General features: G+C 41.5%; 1 protein-coding gene across 2 annotated transcripts; it reads right to left on the reverse strand.

The window, feature by feature from the left end:
* Positions 1-1,965: 1,965 nt before the first annotated feature.
* LOC311142194 (uroplakin-3b-like) lies at positions 1,966-9,733 on the reverse strand. 2 transcript variants are annotated; one of them, XM_084177788.1, is made up of 7 exons: positions 9,121-9,319; positions 7,480-7,647; positions 7,014-7,248; positions 5,434-5,493; positions 5,033-5,115; positions 4,638-4,767; positions 1,987-2,355 (listed from the first exon to the last, which is right to left on the reverse strand). In XM_084177788.1, the coding sequence occupies exons 1-7, from the start codon at positions 9,185-9,187 to the stop codon at positions 2,316-2,318; spliced, it is 783 nt and encodes a 260-aa protein (XP_084033914.1). In that variant the 5' UTR covers positions 9,188-9,319; the 3' UTR covers positions 1,987-2,315. The 2 variants fall into 2 exon arrangements, with proteins under 2 accessions (XP_084033915.1, XP_084033914.1); XM_084177789.1 differs by lacking the exon at positions 5,434-5,493 and having other exon boundaries at positions 1,966-2,355; positions 9,121-9,733.
* Positions 9,734-23,274: the final 13,541 nt, after the last annotated feature.

A 23,274-nucleotide genomic window follows, 5' to 3' on the forward strand; every position in this document is an offset into this window, starting at 1 on the left:
GTGGACAGGTGTCTTTTATACAGGTAACAAACTGAGATTAGGAGCACTCCCTTTAAGAGTGTGCTCCTAATCCCAGCTCGTTACCTGTATAAAAGACACCTGGGAGCCAGAAATCTTTCTGATTGAGAGGGGGTCAAATCCTTATTTCCCTCATTAAAATGCGAATCAATTTATAACATTTTTGACATGCGTTTTTCTGGATTTATTTGTTGTTATTCTGTCTCTCACTGTTCAAATAAACCTACCATTAAAATTATACACTGATAATTTCTTTGTCAGTGGGCAAATGTACAAAATCAGCAGGGGATCAAATACTTATTTCCCTCACTATACGTCTCGTGTCTGAGCCGTTGAATTGCGACTCCACTTTGTCTCTATACTGATGTTTTGCCAGTTGAATTGCCTTGCAGGGTGAGTAACTACACTGTTTGTATTATGCCATATTCCCAGTCACCTTGCCATGGTTAAATGAGGTGGTTCGCGCTTTCAGTTTTGCGCGAATGCTGACATCTATTCACGGTTTCTGGTTAGGGTAGGTTTTAATAGTCACAACATCACCTATACACTTCCTGATAAACTCAGTCACCGTTTCAGTGTATTCATCTAAATTATTTTCGCAAGCTACCTGGAACATATCCCAGTCCGCGTGATCAAAACAATCTTGAAGCGTGGATTCCGATTGGTCAAACCAGTGTTGAATAGTCGGGTACTTCCTATTTCAGTTTCTGCCTATAGGAAGGGAGGAGCAAAATGGAGTCGTGGTCAGATTTGCCGAAAGGGGGGAGGGGGAGGGCCTTATAACCATCCCGGAAGTTCGAATAGCAATGGTCGAGGATTTTAGCAGTGCGAGTACAACAGTCGATATGTTGATAGAACTTCGGCAGCCTAGTCCTCAGATTTGCTTGGTTAAAATCCCTGACAACAATAAATGCAGCCTCAGGATATGTGGTTTCCAGTTTGCATAAAGTCCAGTGAAGTTCTTTGAGGGCCGTCGTGATATCGGCTTGGTGGGGATATACACGGCCGTGACTATAACCGAAGAAAATTATCTTTGGAGATAGCACGGTCTGCATTTGATTGTGAGGTATTCTAGGTCGGGTGAACAAAATGACTTCAGTTCCTGTATGTTACTACAATTACACCATGAGTCGTTAATCATGAAACACACACCTCCGCCCTTCTGCTTCCCGGAGAGATATTTATTCCTGTCTGCGCGATGAACTGAGAACCCATCTGGCTAGACCGATTTCGACAGAATATCCCCAGAGAGCCATGTTTCCGTGAAACAAAGTATGTTACAGGCCTTGATGTCTCTCTGGAAAGAAATCCTTGCCCGGAGCTCATCGAACTTGTTAACCAGAGACTGAACATTAGCGAGTAGTATACTTGGAAGCAGTGGGTGGTGTGCGCGCCGAACCAGCAGGCTGCTCCGAGTGCCTCTCCTCTGCCGGCGATGTTTTGGGTCAGCCGCTGGAATCAGTTCAATTGCCCTGGGGAGAGCAAACAAAGGATCTGCTTCGGGAAAGTCGTATTCCTGGTCGTAATGCTGGTGAGTGACCGCCGCTCTGATATCCAATAGTTTTTCCCGGCTATATGTAATGATACAAAACACTTTCTGAACTAATAATGTAAAAAATTATACATAAAAAAACAAAATATCGCAAAGTTTCCTAAGAGCTAGTCGCTGGAGTTGCTTACCAAGAAGACAGTGAATGTTCCTAAGTGGCAAAGTTACAGTTTTCACTTAAATCTGATTGAAATACTATGGAAAGAAAATCGCTGTTTAGCCATTATCCTGACAGAGCTTGAAGAATTTTGAAAATAATAATAGGCAAATATTGCACATTCCAGGTGTGCAAAGCTCTTAGAGACTTACCCAAGAAGACTCACAGCTGTTATCGCTGCCAAAGGTGTTTCTAACGTATATGGACTCAGGGAAGTGAATACTGATGCAACATCTATATTTGATTGATCATTTTTTTTATTAATCTTTAAGAAATGTTAGAATTTGTCTTCGACTTGGACAGAGTATTTTGTGTAGATTGTTGACAAAAAAAGGACAATTACATCCATTTTTATCTTTGTAACACAATAAAATGTGAAGTAATCCAAGGGGTCTGAATACTTTTGCAAGGCAATGTAGAAATGGCATCAGAACATTAACATAAGGTATAACCATACGCATCTTTCCATCCTAGGGCTATGCTAGTTGCACAGTGAGTATCCACATCAATGGTCACATACATGTCTTGAGGAGTGCTGGACTGGTCTGAGAGTGGAGGAAGTTAGTATGAGTATTGTCCCAGTATCCCATGTCAAGTGGTGATGTCATGGCCTCTACGGAATGATCCCAAACTGTGTTAAGGGAGAGGCAGGAAGCACAACGTTAGATTACATTTCTCGTAAGGCTGACATATTTAGATGCAACCACATTATCAAGTCAGTACAACATTTTTCTCATTTCTAACCCCAATGCTGCCAGTGCCTTGAATAGAAAGCAAATAAGTAATTTTTGTGTTGAGCAAGGTAGGGTGAAGTTTCTATTTCCAAGGATATGTGCTACTATGGTATGGCAGTGTTTCCCCTTTATTCATTTAGCATGTTGATGCCACTCCCCAAAATCAGATAAAATGTAAAACATTTTCATATTTTTATTTTACTGGTCAAAAGTTTTAGAACACCTACTAATTCAAGGGTTTTTCTTTATTTTTACTATTTTTTACATTGTAGAATAATAGTGAAGACATCAAAACTATGAAATAACACATGGAACAAAAAAGTGTTAAACAAATCAAAATATAATCTTATATTTGAGATTCTTCAAATAGCCACCCTTTGCCTTGATGACAGCTTTGCACACTTGGCATTCTCTCAACCAGCTTCATGATGTAGTCACCTGGAATACATTTCAATTAACAGGTGTGCCTTATTAAAAAGTTAATTTGTGGAATTTCTTTCCTTCTTAATGTGTTTGAGCCAATCAGTTGTGTTGTGACAAGGTAGGGGTGGTATACAGAAGATAGACCAAGTCCATATTATGGCAAGAACAGCTCAAATAAGCAAAGAGAAACGACAGTCCATTACTTTAAGACATGAAAATCAGTCAATAAGGAAAATGTCAAGAACTTTGAAAGTTTCGTCTAGTGCAGTCGCAAAAACCATCAAGCGCTATGATGAAACTGGCTCTCATGAGGACCGGCACAGGAATGGAAGACCATTCGAGTTACCAGCCTCAGAAATTGCAACCCAAATAAATACTTCACAGAGTTCAAGTAACAGACACATCTCAACATCAACTGTTCAGAGGAGACTGATTGAATCAGGCCTTCATGGTCAAATTGCTGCAAAGAAACCACTACTAAAGGACGCCAATAAGAAGAAGAATTTTGCTTGGTCCAAGAAAAACGAGCAATGGACATTAGACTGGTGGAAATTTGAGATTTTTGGTTCCAACCGCTGTATCTTTGTGAGACACAGAGTAGGTGAACGGATGATCTCTGCATGTGTGGTTCCCACCATGAAGCATGGAGGAGGATGTGTGGGGGTGCTTTGCTGGTGACACTGTCTGTGATTTATTTAGAATTCAAGGCACACTTAACCAGCATGGCTACCACAGCAATCTGCAGTGATACGCCATCCCATCTGGTTTGGGCTTAGTGGGACTATCATTTGTTTTTCAACAGGACAATGACCCAACACACCTCCAGGCTGTGTAAGGGCTATTTTACCAAGAAGGAGAGTGATGAGTGCTGCATCAGATGACCTGGCATCCACAATCACCCGACCTCAACCCAATTGAGATGGTTTGGGATGAGTTGATTCGCAGTGTGAAGGAAAAGCAGCCAAAAAGTGCTCAGCATATGTGGGAACTCCTTCAAGACTGTTGGAAAAGTATTCCAGGTGAAGCTGGTTGAGAAAATGCCAAGAGTGTGCAAAGCTGTCATCAAGGCAAAGGGTGGCTATTTGAAGAATCTCAAATATAAAATATATTTTGATTTGTTTAACACTTTTTTGAATACTACATGATTCCATGTGTTATTTCATAGTTTATGTCTTCACTATTATTCTACAATGTAGAAAATAGTAAAAATAAAGAAAAACACTTGAATGAGTAGGTGTGTCCAACCTTTTGACTGGTACTGTATATTTCTGCCGAGACACGCTTTTAAGATCAGAGTGACAAGTTACAACGTATATTTGTAGCAACCAGAGCGAGCAGTGGCGATTAAATGCATTTTAAAAACGTTTGATGCATTCAGAGTCTTTGGGTTTTTCAATTAGATAAATGCAGATGGGCAACCCTATGCTTCAGCCTATTTATTTAAAACATCTATGCTGCATCACTTGGGCTACAGGTTATAATGCTTTTAAAGGGGAAATTATATTTCAGATGGTGTCAACATAATTATATTTTCATGCATTTTGGAATAGAATGTACTTTGCAAAAAGACAACAGAAGTGACCTTCTCACAGTCATTCTATTTAAACAAATCTACCCGTTAGCTTTGCCACCGCTGCTGAAAAAAATCCTAGGGTATGGTTTGGTATGGTATTGTATTGTGTGGCATGAATTGTAAGTCGCTCTGGATAAGAGCATCTGCTTACTGACTAAAATGTCAAATGTGTGTGTGCCTCACCCATCCAGCAGCAGCACAGCTCCCAGCAGTAGTAGCAGGACAGCCAGCAGACAGGAAGAGATGACTGTGATGACCACCATTCCACCAGAGCGCTTCCCTATCCACTCATCTATGGAGGACCAGGACTTCACTGCACAGACACAGAGAATAGAATAAAATGTTTAAAAATAAATAAAAACAGAGTAAAATTGGCCTTTAAGAGGGAACACAATAAACCTGTTTTTGAAACCTTCATCATTTTCAATTCAGGCCAGGGCTTTTGTCTCCCCGGAGTGGAACGACCGGTAAACATATTGTGCTGATTATAGGCTATATTTGTGCAATAATAATAATAATAATAATAATAATAATAATAATAATAATGTTCATTGTTTATTTTAGTGGCTTTATCTTACTTGATGTTAGAGAAATGGGATATGACCATTTAGACTCCGAGACCACGCCTCTGGAGACTGGATCAATGAGGATGTACTTCACCCTGAAAAATAAGAAAATACACATTTACACGTGACCCGCACTGACCTTAAAAAGACCACAACAAATCCATAAATTATACTTTCAATTAGGTGGGACATTTCTAGGTGTAAAAGGTTGGTTGCTTTCAAGACTGACAATGACTTAAACGCATCCTTTATATATATATATATATATATATATATATATATATATATATATATATATATACATATATATATATATATATATATATATATATATATATATATATACATATACACACACAGTGGGGAGAACAAGTATTTGATACACTGCCGATTTTGCAGGTTTTCCTACTTACAAAGCATGTAGAGGTCTGTAATTTTTATCATAAGTACACTTCAACTGTGAGAGACGGAATCTAAAACAAAAATCCAGAAAATCACATTGTATGATTTTTAAGTAATTCATTTGCATTTTATTGCATGACATAAGTATTTGATACATCAGAAAAGCAGAACTTAATATTTGGTACAGAAACCTTTGTTTGCAATTACAGAGATCATACGTTTCCTGTAGGTCTTGACCAGGTTTGCACACACTGCAGCAGGGATTTTGGCCCACTCCTCCATACAGACCTTCTCCAGATCCTTCAGGTTTCGGGGCTGTCGCTGGGCAATACGGACTTTCAGCTCCCTCCAAAGATGTTCTATTGGGTTCAGGTCTGGAGACTGGCTAGGCCACTCCAGGACCTCAAGATGCTTCTTACGGAGCCACTCCTTAGTTGCCCTGGCTGTGTGTTTCGGGTCGTTGTCATGCTGGAAGACCCAGCCACGACCCATCTTCAATGCTCTTACTGAGGGAAGGAGGTTGTTGGCCAAGATCTCGCGATACATGGCCCCATCCATCCTCCCCTCAATACGGTGCAGTCGTCCTGTCCCCTTTGCAGAAAAGCATCCCCAAAGAATGATGTTTCCACCTCCATGCTTCACGGTTGGGATGGTGTTCTTGGGGTTGTACTCATCCTTCTTCTTCCTCCAAACACGGCGAGTGGAGTTTAGACCAAAAAGCTCTATTTTTGTCTCATCAGACCACATGACCTTCTCCCATTCCTCCTCTGGATCATCTAGGTGGTCATTGGCAAACTTCAGACGGGCCTGGACATGCGCTGGCTTGAGCAGGGGGACCTTGCGTGCGCTGCAGGATTTTAATCCATGACGGCGTAGTGTGTTACTAATGGTTTTCTTTGAGACTGTGGTCCCAGCTCTCTTCAGGTCATTGACCAGGACCTGCCGTGTAGTTCTGTGCTGATCCCTCACCTTCATCATGATCATTGATGCCCCACGAGGTGAGATCTTGCATGGAGCCCCAGACCGAGGGTGATTGACCGTCATCTTGAACTTCTTCCATTTTCTAATAATTGCGCCAACAGTTGTTGCCTTCTCACCAAGCTGCTTGCCTATTGTCCTGTAGCCCATCCCAGCCTTGTGCAGGTCTACAATTGTATCCCTGATGTCCTTACACAGCTCTCTGGTCTTGGCCATTGTGGAGAGGTTGGAGTCTGTTTGATTGAGTGTGTGGACAGGTGTCTTTTATACAGGTAACGACTTCAAACAGGTGCAGTTAATACAGGTAATGAGTGGAGAACAGGAGGGCTTCTTAAAGAAAAACTAACAGGTCTGTGAGAGCCGGAATTCTTACTGGTTAGTAGGTGATCAAAATACTTATGTCATGCAATAAAATGCAAATGAATTACTTAAAAATCATACAATGTGATTTTCTGGATTTTTGTTTTAGATTCCGTCTCTCACAGTTGAAGTGTACCTATGATAGAAATTACAGACCTCTACATGCTTTGTAAGTAGGAAAACCTGCAAAATCGGCAGTGTATCAAATAATTGTTCTCCCCTCTGTAAATATATTGCTATGGTATTATGGTACCTGACAGTGGAATCCGGAGGTAGGACCCCATTGCAGTTGGTGTTGGTGCAGTTTCCCGCCGCACCTACTCTGAAGTACTTGATGCCAGGCAACTGGCCACAGGGGAAGTCCTTAGGGCGTCCCAATTTGGTGACGAAATACATTCTATTAGTCTGACTGCTGAAGGCCATAGGGTATGGAGAGGCACTGACGATCTGTACTGGTTCCAGCTTGTCAATGTCAAAGTTGTTGACGCCTGATGTGCAAAGGGCCATGAAAAAAGACAAAATGATCACTGGGCTGGACAATCGTACATCTATTTATCTAGTATCGGATTTGATTTTGATTTAGCTGCACTGGAATTGTCGTCTGAGGGATTAATCATTATGAATAATTTTATCAAAGTTAAGATTTGTATTTATTAGGGATCCCCCCCCCCCCCCCCTCAATGTCTTTAAATACTTTGCCACATCCAGTTGAGACCTACCTGGTCCAGAGGCGATGGCAGCCCATACTTGACAGGTGCTTTGACTGCATTTGAGCTGGGTCAGTGTGTTGAAGTAGCACAGAGGCTGGCCCAGCACAATGGTACTGCTGGTTACCCTGCCGCTCGCCTCATAGGGGAGGATCTCAGGAATATAATCCAGAGACACAACTACACAAACAGAACAAAAAAATGATTTACTACTTCTGGATAATTCCTTTTAATGCTGTAGATTTTAAACCAGAGCCACATGAAACCTCACAGTATGGCTCTGTATTAAACCCTTTCTCTCAAAGCTGGGCCACACCGCTGTCATAGAAGTAAGATCAGAAACATTTCCAGAGAAGATATCAGTTTGTGAGTAGTTTATCTGATGGCCTCTTTACCCATTACCCTCCCTTGGAAGATGATAAACAGCCCTTAAGAGGAAGGGGTGGCTATCTGCTCATTATCTAGCTAGTGGACTAGATTCTACGTTCTGAGAAACATATTCTTGATTTTGCTGTCTGATCCTGATGCAAAACATTTATACAGATGTACACCACTCGCTACCAAGACACCAGGGTTTGGATGCTCTCTGTGGGAGAGCATAAGAAACGTGACTCTTGTTCTTCCTCCCAGTCTTGTCATGTCACAGAATTCTTGAATCTGTCTGTAATCTCAGACAATGGGAGGACAATACAAGCTCAAGTGAATAATTACTGTAGAAAGGCCTCATTATGCTTTCTCAGATTGTCATTACTTTCAGATGGATAATTGAATTCACTACAGTAACTATTAATATCATAACTAGCTTTACAGATCTCTGATGCTGCAGTAAAAGTGCATACAAATGATCTAATTTCTTGTTTTGGATAGTGACAATCACACCCGCATGTTGTGGCTCACTGAGGAGCTAGGTCACGGTGTACACCGACCATGTTTGCACTGCAAAGATCTCTTAAGGATGAACAGTAAAACAAGGGGGCAGTACGCACCCTGAGGGGGAGAAAGCACCATGTCCATTTTCCTGAAAAACCAGTCTATCCTATTATCTTATCATCCAAGTGAATGGTTACAAGGGCATGTTTAGAATAAGGACACATTTCTATTCCAACTAAAAACAAGCACTTATTCATGTAGCCATCTTTCACCATGTCTTGCTCTTTTTATGTTGACCAATAGCATAATTTATGGAGTAAAACAGTCCTAAAAACTATTCTATGACCTATTCTACATCAACAGCATATATCAATTTTAGCTTATCAATTGGTATTGATAAGACCAAATCTAATCATTCAATCTGTTAATAAAAAAACTGATTAGGTTTTAAAAACGTTAACCAGTATGGCTACATAAAGTTAAAGTATTTGAAAGTATTCTGTTTTCGATCATCAAACATTTATTTGGGTCTTGTAACATTTTGATCTTTATTAGCGATAGCCTAGGTTCAATAACATATATAATAAAACCAAATTAAGAGCATTCTTTCAACATGATAGCCTGTATGTAAGTGAAGGGTGGTTAGAATACAATAAAGTATTAAGCCTATTAAAAAATGATGACACATTAAAAGATTAACAAACTTTGTCTAAGTTATCAATAAAGCCCTGTGCTCACATCACTACCCTCCCCGAAACATATAGGTTTGGCTGTAACACTTACTTTGTGATCGGACTCCGAACATAAATGCACGGATGAAAAATGTATATAATATAAACGTCCAAGACATCGCAGATATTTGTGTTGATATTGAGACTGTCAAAATGTGCCTCCGATGTTCCTACAATTAGTATTTCGCTAGACAAAATATATTTTCCAGTAAGTTACCGTGTCTTCTCTGTGGTGTGTGCAGGTGAACTGAAACTGTAACGTTAGTAGTCTGTGGGAGTTCACCTTTCCTGGAGAAACGACAATAAAACGTTCGTCAAGGACACAACTTTAAAAGTATAATTAAATTAGCTAAATTATAACCACAAAATCGTAAGCCTCCAATGATAATATAAGCTCAAATTCCTACAAAATCAATAAAATGCCAGCTTACATACATAAACTCAAGGCCGGACCTACGCATAAGCGACCACTTTGGGTCCCGCCACCAAAAAATAAATACAAAACTTAGTGTTGAGCAGGGGCGGCCTGTTCAATAGGGCGATATGGGCGACGCACTGCCAAACGGGAAAAGGAAGGGATTTTTTTCCTAATCAATTATATCACGGCAACAGTAGTTATCAGTGTTGTAATCTATACGTCTGATCTGCCACAGTGCCACACTGCCACTAAATGTCGAATCAGGCTAAAGTCGTGCTTCAAATGGCTCCCCCCCCTTTTGGGGCGATTTCAGTCAGGTTGAAAATCGCCCAGAAGTCTGTCATAGACTCCCATGTAAAATCAATTTTTTTCAAATTTCAGAGCCTTCAATACAATCTCAATGGGTGTCTGTGGGCTTGCACTTACGCGCTTTCGTCATACGTTACGTAACCATGAACGTAACTGAGAAAAGAGCGGATTGTGTCTTTGAAAGAAGTTCCTTTTTGTCGGCGAACAAATCAAGATAAATTGGCAACGAAACAATTAGGACCTCCCAGACCAAATTTAATAATTCAACAGGTTTCTACTAAAGGCGGAAAGTCCTACACCCGAGGATTTTCCAAAAATTGGTACGAACGAAAAAAGACATTGCCACTCACTCAACTGGATGAGGGATACAGGCTAGCTGTCCGCCGCCACAACGATGAGGTTAGTGTTGATAATCACAAGTTTACTGGAGAACTGAGACCAAGTAGAGACTTTGGACAGGGTGGATATGGTATAATAAAGGCAGTTTATTCAGAGGTAAAGATATCTGGAATCGCGTGCACGGACCCGTTCGTCAAACTCTTAGGGAGCTATAAATTAAGCCCCATTACTTACCATATCAGATAAGAGAAATTGCTGCAGCTACATATATTTTACATCCTGGCCCTACATAGTTCACTATTTGCATCACTTACCAAAATATTACATGTGGTCATATATGCTTGGAAAGTGGAGATGCCATAGAACGTCAAAAAAGTAAACATTGCTGGAGACACATTGCCGTTTTGGAGAAGACATTGCGTTTGCTAGCGAAGAGATTTGTTGTGGCAAATGAACTTGGGCTGGGAATTGCCAGGAACCTCACGATAAGATATATGCATCAGCATTGCGAGTCTCATGATTCTATACGTATTGCGATTCGATACTGTGATTTTATTGCGCACCATATGTCTGTTGCAGAGGGATCAGAAAGCCATGAGAACGAGTTTTGATCAGTCATGGAAATAAAAGTGCTGAAAAGAAATTGGCTCCCAATGTGAAAAGATTGAGAACAAGCTATGAAGGAACAATAATGGTGTTTTGGTGCAGGTACAGCCAACTAGCGCTAAAATATTGCGATATTGTCAATACAGTATATCGTAAAGTATCACTATGTAACTCGATTTCTTTCACCCCAATCCCTCAAATTAACGGTAAATAACTGAATTGTTTGCCCCACATTTAGCTAAGATGATTAGCTAGCCAGCTAAAATGTTTTATTTAGTTAGCAGTCGCATCTACAATAGTTTACTGTCAATAACATGTCTCCAAAAATGCAGTGGTGTCTCCAATTGTGTTGACATTTTACAATTGCGATGCGCATCCATGAGTATCCACTTTCTGTAGCTCAGCTGGTAGAGCATGGTGCTTGTAACGCCAAGGTAGTGGGTTCGATCCCCGGGACCACCCATACACAAAAATGTATGCACGCATGACTGTAAGTCGCTTTGGATAAAAGCGTCTGCTAAATGGCATATTATTATTATTATTATTATTATTATTATCTGAAGAGAGCCCCGAAACATTGTGTGCAGAAATTTATGCAATAAATGAAGTAGGTTGAATCTAGTAGTTCTGATCTTCTGATTGGTCCTGATGAGTTGGGCGAGGTCCCCTCCAGGCTACTGTCACTGTTGCATTGGCTCTGAGTCGGGTTCTCTGTCTTCAAATGTTCAGCCTAAGAGAGGGGATTTTTGTGTGTGTGTGTGTGTGTGTTTAACAGTGATGATGTGTGTGTGTGTGTGTGTGTGTGTTTAACAGTGATGATGTGTGTGTGTGTGTGTTTGTGTGTGTGTGTGTCCTCAGAGCAAGAACTCGTGAGTTGGAAGAACTGAGAGGCCTATGGCGTGGGTGTTGTCCTTGGCCACCTGCTGACAAGGCTGACAAGATAGGACCATTTTGTCCATTGTTATTGGATAGGAACAGAACTTATAACCAGCTCCTGACCTAAATAGATCTTAGCACAACATTTTACTCAACATATCATATTCCATATTCACTATAACAAATATATTTACTACGACATTAGCAAGAACCGCCACATCCTCAGCCGGCTAATCCAGTGTGTGAAGTTTTGCGGAGTGTTTGAGTTAGCTTTGCGAGGCAAAGATGAAACTGAGGGCTCCACCAACCCTGGTAAGCCAACACTTTTGAGATCAGTCAATAAATGCTTCTGGTATTGACTTATATGCTGCCCCTGTCTTCATGTTGTTGCTGGACATATATTTTTTAAAATGTGTGTAGGTCACCTAAATCATCAGAAAAATTGCCCCTCCTGAGATTTTTTTCAGGAGCCGCCACTGGTGTTGAGAGTTAGAATAGTAGAATACACAAAGGTGCAATTTCGAAATGTGGTTCTGCATCATAGAGGTCTTCATAGGTCTACCCGAACCCAAATGCCCGAGACCCGACAGGGTCCAAGTCCAGAATTCTAACTTGTCCCTCTGTCTGGGTCAGGTCCTGTTTGATTGTCATCGGGTCTTGGGTCTATGTAACTACAGCTGATAGACCCGTGTGGACCCTACCATGGCTCTGCATAGCCTATAGCATATTTATTTTTGGCTAATAAGGTGAATGTATTGACTTATAGAAGGCCTAGCCAACATATAAAATACCTTTTCCTTAACCAGAAGAGCAACTTGGCTGATTAACATAAATCAGGTCTAGGTCTGGTTGTCCTCGGGTCCATTCGGGTTCCCCTTTTTTGGGGGGGGGGGATAGAATCCGTACGTCCGGGTCTGATTGCCCTCGGGTGTGTTTAGGACCAACTTTTTGGACCCAAGAAGACCTCTAGTGCATAAGCGGTTTCTCTCTTGTTATGTCAGTCACTGACAGTCACTCAACTAGCCCATATCAGCTACATTTATTTTAGATTGGTAGGTTAGTCTAGCCAGCTATCTAAACTTGCATACTCTTAGAAAAAAGGGTTCCAAAAGGGTTCTTCAGCTGTCCCCATAGGAGAACCCTTTTTGGTTCCATGTAGAACCCTCTGTGGAAAGGTTTTTTACATGGAACATAAAAAGGTTCTACCTGGAACCAAAAATGGTTCTTCAAAGGGTTCTCCTATGGGGAACAACATTTTGCTTAGGGCCCCAAAAAGGCTAGGGGGCTTATTAATGCTGCAAATTTAAACACACCAGGTGTGTTTACACATTACACAGTAATGATGACAGCATACAGGGGACATGAGATAAATGGGTTGTTATTATTATGTACTCCTCTTTCTATTTTGATTATTGTAAAAATAAATATAATTAATATGAGTTAAAAAAATACATTTGATTCGCACAATTGCATATATATTTTATATGCCAAAAATCATTGCCTTCAAATAAATGTAGCCTATAATATGTGACTTTTAGCATTGTATTTTAAACTCCAGTTAAAAAAGTAGACCTCTAAATATCCATCAAACTAGTTATTAATTTGCATTATACCCCAGCCTTAATATCATAAACATATTGATCATGAATGAAATGTATGTTGGCAATGGACCACTAAGTGCAACATTTTCATCCGCAACATTTTCTTCTTGCAAACCCTCACTACAATTCTGTGGCTGGTTTTGGCAAATCATAGTCAGTGTAGCTCTTGAGCCTAATTGGGTTAGTGACATTTTGGACACGAGAGGCTATGGTTCCCTGCGGCTCATCCTCATAAGCACGGTTTACATAGGGGGACGGAGTGGCATACATGCGCAATGATCCTGGAACTTGGATGGTCTGTTTCTCCTTCCAACAGCAACTGCTGAGGACATAGAGGGTTTGAGAAATCAATTAATGTCAGGTAGCCTATTAGATACATGCTACACAGCAGACTATGGAAATAGACACAGTCAAATCCAGATATGTACCTCAGCAGCTGGACCGTCTCCATCCCTACTCTAAACCATTATGAACCAAAAGGCACAACTCCTGGACCTGTTATGGGCATAATGTGCCAGAACATAGAACTCCCCAACAATTGTCCCTATGTCTATGAAGTTCAACTGGGAAAGGTGGTAGGTTATATAACTCACAGGGCATAGATTACATTTACATCATTTAGCAGACGCTCTTATCCAGAGCGACTTACAAATTGGTGCATTCAACTTTTTTTTTTAATGGGGGGGGGGGGGGGGGGGGGGGGTAGAAGGATTACTTTTATACTATTCCAGGTATTCCTTAAAGAGGTAGGTCAGCATGATGAGCAACAGCAGCAAGGCCAGGAAGGCACACAGAATAGACGTTAAGACAATCATGGCCGCAGACCTTCCCGCAAGAACATCATTAATGCTGTCAGGGTCTTTCACTGGAGGAATTGACAAATGGTATTGTTTTTATGTTAAGCAGAGGTACATGGACATTTCCGATAGACTGTATAGATTCAGAAAATATATGGGAAGCACTTACAAGAGTAAAGAGTGATGTTGTTGGACCAGACTCCGCAACAACCGTCTTGTTCGCTGGGTTGATGAGAACATACTTAAATCTGAAATAGGAGAAGATAGATAGATACACACACACACATATATATATATATATATATATATATATATTCTTGAAAGGTCATAATTAAGGTTGGTTGCATTGAATCCACAAAATGGTACTTCAACTTAGATCCAAAGTCAATGCTTTGGGGTGAAGGAGGGGTTCTGACTTGGCAGTGGAACCAACAGGCAATACTCCATTACAGTTAATAGTGGAACAGTTCCCATCAGAGCCAACCCTGAAGTATTCTGTTACGACAGGGTGGTAGGTGTAGTCTTTCTGAAGCCCCAACTTGGCAGGAAACATGCATCAATATATTTTTAAATAGAGACACACACACACCTGTCATCTTGATCAAGTTGCACTTGTTAAATAAATGGTCCAATTTCTCAATACTGGCTAAACCAGTGAGGGAGGTCAGGTTATTGTGCAACATACTGTATGAGACACTATACCTACCAACTGAGCACACACTGGTTGAATCAACATTGTTTCCACGTCATTTCAATGAAATTACGTTGAACCAAGTGGTCCTCTGTAGCTCAGCTGGTAGAGCACGGCGCTTGTAACGCCAAGGTAGTGGGTTCGATCCCCGGGACCACCCATACACGAAAAATGTATGCACGCATGACTGTAAGTCGCTTTGGATAAAAGCGTCTGCTAAATGGCATATTATTATTATTATTAGTAGTAGTAATTGATTCTCCTCTCAAATTGTAGGTGAAGTAGAAAGATTTTCCAAATGAACAAAGTGTGAGTGGGTTTTCCAACCCGGTGCGTCAATCTAAGTAAAATAAAATAAAAATACCAGTCAAAATCCGTCAGTTTAAACTAGAGATAAACGTCTCAATCCACCCCATCCACCTATGGGAGCCTTCTGCATCTGTGGTGGAAGGTGGCCGAGCTACGGAGGTGTTTGTCAGACCATGAGACATTCTGAAAAATCTGTCTTCTCACGAAAACGTCTGTAGCGTCCGAATGGTTTGGCCTACAACCTAATAGGTTTCACCGTCACGAACACGATGGTGTTCTTAGTTTTGCTCTACGACCCCCACAAGTTTCACGGGACTCGTCTAAAGGTAACAGGTACCAGTTATTTTTTATTTTTATGAATGGTAGTATGGAGGTACAGTGAATTCGGAAAGTATTCAGACCCCTTGACTTTTTCCACATTATGTTACGTTACAGCCTTATTCTAAAATTGATTAAATTGTTTTTTTCCCCTTCAATCTACACACAATACCCCATAATGACAAAGCAAAAAACAGGTTTTCAGAAATGTTGGCAATTGTATTAAAATAAAAGAACTGAAATATCAAATTTACATAAATATTCAGACCCTTTATTCAATACTTAGTTGAAGCACCATTGGCAGCGATTACAGCCTCGAGTCTTCTTGGGTATGACGCTACAAGCGTGGCACACCTATATTTGGGGAGTTTCTCCCATTCTTCTCTGCAGATCCTCTCAAGCTCTGTCAGGTTGGATGGGGAGCGTCGCTGCACAGCTATTTTCAGGTCTCTCCAGAGATGTTAGATCGGGTTCAAGTCCGGGATCTGGCTGGGCCACTCCAGGACATTCAGAGACTTGTCCCGAAGCCACTCCTGCATTGTCTTGACTGTGTGCTTAGGGTCATTGTCCTGTTGGAAGGTGAACCTTCCCCCCAGTCTGAGTCCCTGAGCGCTCTGGAGCAGGTTTTCATCAAGGATCTATCTGTACTTTGCTCCGTTCATCACCTACCCTCAATCCTGACTAGTCTCCCATTCCCTGCCACTGAAAAACATCCCCACAGCATGATGCTGCCACCACCATCCTTCACCGTAGGGATGGTGCCAGGTTTCCTCCAGACGTGACGCTTGGCATTCAGGCCAAAGAGTTCAATCTTGGTTTCATCATACCAGAGAATCTTGTTTCTCATGGTCTGAGTGTCTTTACGTGCCTTTTGGCAAACTCCAAGCGGGCTGTCATGTGCCTTTTACTGAGGAGTGGCTTCTGTCTGGCCACTCTACCATAAAAGGCCTGAATGGTGGAGTGCTGCAGAGATGGTTGTCCCATCTCCACAGAGGAACTCTGGAGCTCTGTCAGAGGGACCATCGGGTTCTTTGTCACCTCCCTGACCAAGGTCCTTCTCCCCAATTGCTGTTTGGCCGGGCAGCCAGCTCTAGGAAGCAGGGACGGCCTGTTCAATAGGGCGATATGGGCGACGCACTGCCAAACGGGAAAAGGAAGGGATTTTTTTTCTAATCAATTATATCACGGCAACAGTAGTTATCAGTGTTGTAATCTATACGTCTGATCTGCCACAGTGCCACACTGCCACTAAATGTCGAATCAGGCTAAAGTCGTGCTTCAAATGGCTCCACCCCCTTTTGGGGCGATTTCAGTCAGATTGAAAATCGCCCAGAACTTCTGTCATAGACTCCCATGTAAAATCTATTTTTTTCAAATTTCAGAGCCTTCAATACAATCTCAATGGGTGTCTGTGGGCTTGCACTTACGCGCTTTCGTCATACGTTACGTAACCATGAACGTAACTGAGAAAAGAGTGGATTGTTTGAAAGAAATTCCTTTTTGTCGGCGAACAAATGAAGATAAATTGGCAACGAAACAATTAGGACCTCCCAGACCAAATTTAATAATTCAACAGGTTTCTACTAAAGGCGGAAAGTCCTACACCCGAGGATTTTCCAAAAATTGGTACGAACGAAAAAAGACATTGCCACTCACTCAACTGGATGACGAGGGATACAGGCTAGCTGTCCGCCGCCACAACGATGAGGTTAGTGTTGATAATCACAAGTTTACTGGATGTGGATATGGTGTAATAAAGGCAGTTTATTCAGAGGTAAATATATCTGGAATCGCGTTCACGGACCCGTTCGTCAAACTCTTAGGGAGCTATAAATTAAGCCCCATTACTTACCATATCAGATAAGAGAAATTGCTGCAGCTACATATATTTTACATCCTGGCCCTACATAGTTCACTATTTGCATCACTTACCAAAATATTACATGTGGTCATATATGCTTGGAAAGTGGAGATGCCATAGAACGTCAAAAAAGTAAACATTGCTGGAGACACATTGCCGTTTTGGAGAAGACATCGCGTTTGCTAGCGAAGAGATTTGTTGTGGCAAATGAACTTGGGCTGGGAATTGCCAGGAACCTCACGATAAGATATATGCATCAGCATTGCGAGTCTCATGATTCTATACGTATTGCGATTCGATACTGTGATTTTATTGCGCACCATATGTCTGTTGCAGAGGGATCAGAAAGCCATGAGAACGAGTTTTGATCAGTCATGGAAATAAAAGTGCTGAAAACAAATTGGCTCCCAATGTGAAAAGATTGAGAACAAGCTATGAAGGAACAATAATGGTGTTTTGGTGCAGGTACAGCCAACTAGCGCTAAAATATTGCGATATTGTCAATACAGTATATCGTAAAGTATCACTATGTAACTCGATTTCTTTCACCCCAATCCCTCAAATTAACGGTAAATAACTGAATTGTTTGCCCCACATTTAGCTAAGATGATTAGCTAGCCAGCTAAAATGTTTTAGTTAGTTAGCAGTCGCATCTACAATAGTTTACTGTCAATAACATGTCTCCAAAAATGACGTGGTGTCTCCAATTGTGTTGACATTTTACAATTGCAATGCGCATCCATGAGTATCCACTTTCTGTAGCTCAGCTGGTAGAGCATGGTGCTTGTAACGCCAAGGTAGTGGGTTCGATCCCCGGGACCACCCATACACAAAAATGTATGCACGCATGACTGTAAGTCGCTTTGGATAAAAGCGTCTGCTAAATGGCATATTATTATTATTATTATTATTATTATTATTATCTGAAGAGAGCCCCGAAACATTGTGTGCAGACATTTTATGCAATAAATGAAGTAGGTTCAATCTAGTAGTTCTGATCTTCTGATTGGTCCTGATGAGTTGGGCGAGGTCCCCTGCAGGCTACTGTCACTGTTGCATTGGCTCTGAGTCGGGTTCTCTGTCTTCAAATGTTCAGCCTAAGAGAGGGGATTTTTGTGTGTGTGTGTGTGTGTGTGTGTGTTTAACAGTGATGATGTGTGTGTGTGTGTGTGTGTGTGTTTAACAGTGATGATGTGTGTGTGTGTGTGTTTGTGTGTGTGTGTGTGTCCTCAGAGCAAGAACTCGTGAGTTGGAAGAACTGAGAGGCCTATGGCGTGGGTGTTGTCCTTGGCCACCTGCTGACAAGGCTGACAAGATAGGACCCTTTTGTCCATTGTTATTGGATAGGAACAGAACTTATAACCAGCTCCTGACCTAAATAGATCTTAGCACAACATTTTACTCAACATATCATATTCCATATTCACTATAACAAATATATTTACTACGACATTAGCAAGAACCGCCACATCCTCAGCCGGCTAATCCAGTGTGTGAAGTTTTGCGGAGTGTTTGAGTTAGCTTTGCGAGGCAAAGATGAAACTGAGGGCTCCACCAACCCTGGTAAGCCAACACTTTTGAGATCAGTCAATAAATGCTTCTGGTATTGACTTATATGCTGCCCCTGTCTTCATGTTGTTGCTGGACATATCTTTTTTAAAATGTGTGTAGGTCACCTAAATCATCAGAAAAATTGCCCCTCCTGAGAATTTTTTCAGGAGCCGCCACTGCTAGGAAGAGTCTTGGTGGTTCCAAACTTCTTCCATTTAAGAATGATGGAGGCAACTGTGTTCTTGGGGACCTTCAATGCTGCAGACATTTTTTTGGTACACTTCTTTAAGACTCTGCAAGCTAATATTCTCCTGTCTGCTGGCTGCTCATAGCAGTGGGGCCGTTGCGTTCTGTTGCCTAGCAACCACATAACAAATAATCATGCAGTGGTCATGCTGATAGGGGTGAACTACACCAGGATTTTTGGAGTCAACTCGGACCTCGACTCCCAAAACACGTTGAAACTGCAGCTCACACACCACCTCATTATTGCAGAGTCCTACTAGGAAAACTATTTTCGTGTTCTAGAGGACTGGCATGAGCATGATGCTGCCCATTTGCTTATCAACTTCTAAAATGACTTTTCTTAAAATATAGAAGGTGATGTGTAGGAACTAGAATATTCCTGTTATATTTCTGCTGTGCGCAGCCTTGACAGATCCCATGTGATGATACAGGGATAAGCCTATTGTTTGCTGTGTTATAGGCTATAGCCCTATTTAGACTGAACTAGTATTACTAGAGACGTTCGTAATATTAGTTTGTTTCAATGTTTATTCGCCACATGCACAGGATACAACAGCAGAAACTCAGCACCTCTGACTAATACCAGTGGATAGCCAGCTTGATAGTTTCACGCATTTATTCAGAAAAAAGATTGGTCTTTAATAGTGCAAATGTTTTATGGAAAACACAGTTTTTCAGCAAAAACTCGAGTCATGTACAGTATGCTTTCTCTGGAGTCAACTGAATACACAAAAGGAAGTCCAAATAACATTGCAAAATAGTTCCATGCGGCCTAAATACAATACCATAAAAAAAAATTCAAATCCCTACTTTCTTTAATTGTTGTAACTTGTTTTCACTTATCATCCATAACTTACATAACTGAAACAGGTAAATACCTTTAAGATCATATCTTAAAGATCATCCTTGATATTCAGAACTTTAACAATCCACTAAAAACTATTCAGACACTCAACATATTGTGAATATTACAACTTATACTTTTATGAAAACATCCACTTACTTTGCCCCATCCTAGTCAACAGATAGGCACAACACCACATAGAAGAGTAATGCCATTTCTTCAAACACTTTGGGATGCTGTATGGTCCTGCCTGCTCCTGGGAAAGTGATTGAACTTGGCTGATGTGAACCGTTTTAAAAGTCCTGACCACATTCCTAGATTCCCTACCCATCCCCTTTTAAAAGAGAATGAATCAAACAAACACAGGTTGGTTTGTATGGGTGTGTGTGGTTATTCCTGATAGAAACTGTTTGTGGTGTTTTGCAGGCCTAGACATGCCCATTCTTTTGTCACATTTTGTTTGATTTGCTTAATACACCAAAACCTCATGGCATAGCCCATGTTGACTTATTTCATGCAGGTGAATATTCTTTGACATATTCTGGGCAGGTATGCATTACCAGTTACCCAATTGTTACTTCATTTTTCCAGAGATGGGGTTTTTCACATTGTAAACAAACAGGTTTAGGAAATAATCACATTATGTCCTCCAATTGGCACCTTCATCCCCCCCCTCCTCTCCCCTGTAACTATTCTCTGGGTCATTGCTGTAAATGAGAATGTGTTCTCAATCAACTTACCTGGTAAAATAAGGTTTAAATGTCGAAGCTTGAGAAGCTGAAAATATACCAGCAGAACTATTAATACACTGCTCAAAAAAATAAAGGGAACACTTAAACAACACAATGTAACTCCAAGTCAATCACACTTCTGTGAAATCAAACTGTCCACTTAGGAAGCAACACTGATTGACAATACATTTCACATGCTGTTGTGCAAATGGAATAGACAACAGGTGGAAATTATAGGCAATTAGCAAGACACCCCCAATAAAGGAATGGTTCTGCAGGTGGTGACCACAGACCACTTCTCAGTTCCTATGCTTCCTGGCTGATGTTTTGGTCACTTTTGAATGCTGGCGGTGCTTTCACTCTAGTGGTAGCATGAGTCTACAACCCACACAAGTGGCTCAGGTAGTGCAGCTCATCCAGGATGGCACATCAATGCGAGCTGTGGCAAGAAGGTTTGCTGTGTCTGTCAGCGTAGTGTCCAGAGCATGGAGGCGCTACCAGGAGACAGGCCAATACATCAGGAGACGTGGAGGAGGCCGTAGGAGGGCAACAACCCAGCAGCAGGACCGCTACCTCCGCCTTTGTGCAAGGAGGAGCACTGCCAGAGCCCTGCAAAATGACCTCCAGCAGGCCACAGCATGCGCCAAACCCAGATTAGTCCGTTGGACTGCCAGATGGTGAAGTGCGATTCATCACTCCAGAGAACGCGTTTCCACTGCTCCAGAGTCCAATGGCAGCGAGCTTGACACCACTCCAGCCAACGTTAGGCATTGCACATTGTATCTTAGGCTTGTGTGTGGCTGCTCGGCCATGGAAACCCATTTCATGAAGCTCCCGATGAACAGTTATTGTGCTGACGTTGCTTCCAGAGACAGTTTGGAACTCAGTAGTGAGTGTTGCAACAGAGGTCAGACAGTTTTTACGCGCTTCAGCACTCGGCGGTCCCGTTCTGTGAGCTTGTGTGGCCTACCACTTCGCGGCTGAGCTGTTGTTGCTCCTAGACGTTTCCACTTCACAATAACAGCACTTACAGTTGACCGGGGCAGCTCTAGCAGGGCAGAAATTTAACAAACTGACTTGTTGGAAAGGTGGCATCCTATGACCGTGTCACGTTGAAAGTCACTGAGGTCTACTGTAAGGCCATTCTACTGCCAATGTTTGTCTATGAAGATTGCATGGCTGTGTGCTCGATTTTATACACCTGTCAGCAACGGGTGTGGCTGAAATAGCCGAATCCACTAATTTGAAGGGTTGTCCACATACTTTTGTATATATAGTGTATGCTCACAACTTTCACACAAAGTTATCCTATGTACAGTACCAGTCAAAAGTTTGGACACCTACTCATTCAAGGGATTTTCTTAATTTTTACTATTTTCTACATTGTAGAATAGTAGTGAAGACATCAAAACTATGAAATAACACATATGGAATCATGTGTTAAACAAATTAAAATATATTTTATATTCTGGATTCTTCAAAGTAGCCACCCTTTGCCTTGACAGCTTTGCACACTCTTGGCATTCTCTCAACCAGCTTCACCTGGAATGCTTTTCCAACAGTCTTGAAGGAGTTCCCACATATGCTGAGCACTTGTTGGCTGCTTTTCCTTCACTCTGCCATCCAACTCACCCAATCCATCTCAATTGGGTTGAGGTTGGGGGATTGTGGAAGCCAGGTCATCTGATGCAGCACTCCATCACTCTCCTTCTTGGTCAAATAGCCCTTACACAGCCTGGAGGTGTGTTGGGTCATTGTCCTTTTGAAAAACAAAATTATAGCACTAAGCACAAACCAGATGGGATGGCGTATCGCTGCAGAATGCTGTGGTAGCCATGCTGGTTAAGTGTGCCTTGAATTCTAAATACATCACAGACAGTGTCACCAGCAAAGCACCCCCACACATCCTCCTCCATGCTTCATGGTGGGAACCACACATGCGGAGATCATCCGTTCACCTACTCTGTGTCTCACAAAGATACAGCGGTTGGAACCAGAAATCTCAAATTTGGACTCATCAGACCAAAGGACAGATTTCCACCGGTCTAATGTCCATTGCTCGGGTTTCTTCACCCAAGCAAGTCTCTTCTTCTCATTGGTGTCCTTTAGTAGTGGTTTCTTTGCAGCAATTCGACCATGAAGGCCTGATTCACGCAGTCTCCTCTGAACAGTTGATGTTGAGATGCGTCTGTGAAGCATTTATCTGGGTTGCAATCTGAGGTGCAGTTAACTCTAATGAACTTATCCTCTGCAGCAGAGGTAACTCTGGGTCTTCCTTTCCTGTTGCGGTCCTCATGAGAGCCAGTTTCATCATAGCGCTGGATGGTTTTTGAAACTGCACTTGAAGAAACTTTCAAAGTTCTTGACATTTTCCAGATTGACTGACCTTCATGTCTTAAAGTAATGATGGACTGTCGTTTTTCTTTACTTATTTGAGCTGTTCTTGACATAATATGGACTTGGTCTTTTACCAAATAGGGCTATCTTCTGTATACCACCCCACCTTGTCACAACACAACTGATTGGCTCAAACGCATTAAGGAAAGAAATTCCACAAATTAACTTTTAACAAGGCACACCTGTTAATTGAAATGCATTCCCCATGAAGCTGGTTGAGAGAATGCCAAGTGTGTGCAATGCTGTCATCAAGGCAAAGGGTGGCTACTTTGAAGTATCTCAAATATATTTTGATTTGTTTAACACTTTTTT

Source organism: Coregonus lavaretus (assembly GCF_964263955.1).
Source record: "Coregonus lavaretus genome assembly, chromosome: 15".
NCBI classification, from domain to species: domain Eukaryota; kingdom Metazoa; phylum Chordata; class Actinopteri; order Salmoniformes; family Salmonidae; genus Coregonus; species Coregonus lavaretus.

Excerpts from the sequence above, each read along its gene's own strand:
- LOC311142194 (XM_084177788.1), bottom strand. The coding sequence starts at position 9,187 with ATGTCTTGGACGTTTATATTATATACATTTTTCATCCGTGCATTTATG. Across the intron at positions 7,648-9,120 it reads GTTCGGAGTCCGATCACAAA|TTGTGTCTCTGGATTATATT; the intron begins GTAAGTGTTACA and ends CTGTTTGTGTAG. Across the intron at positions 5,494-7,013 it reads CCTCCGGATTCCACTGTCAG|ATTCCGTCTCTCACAGTTGA; the intron begins GTACCATAATAC and ends TTTTTGTTTTAG.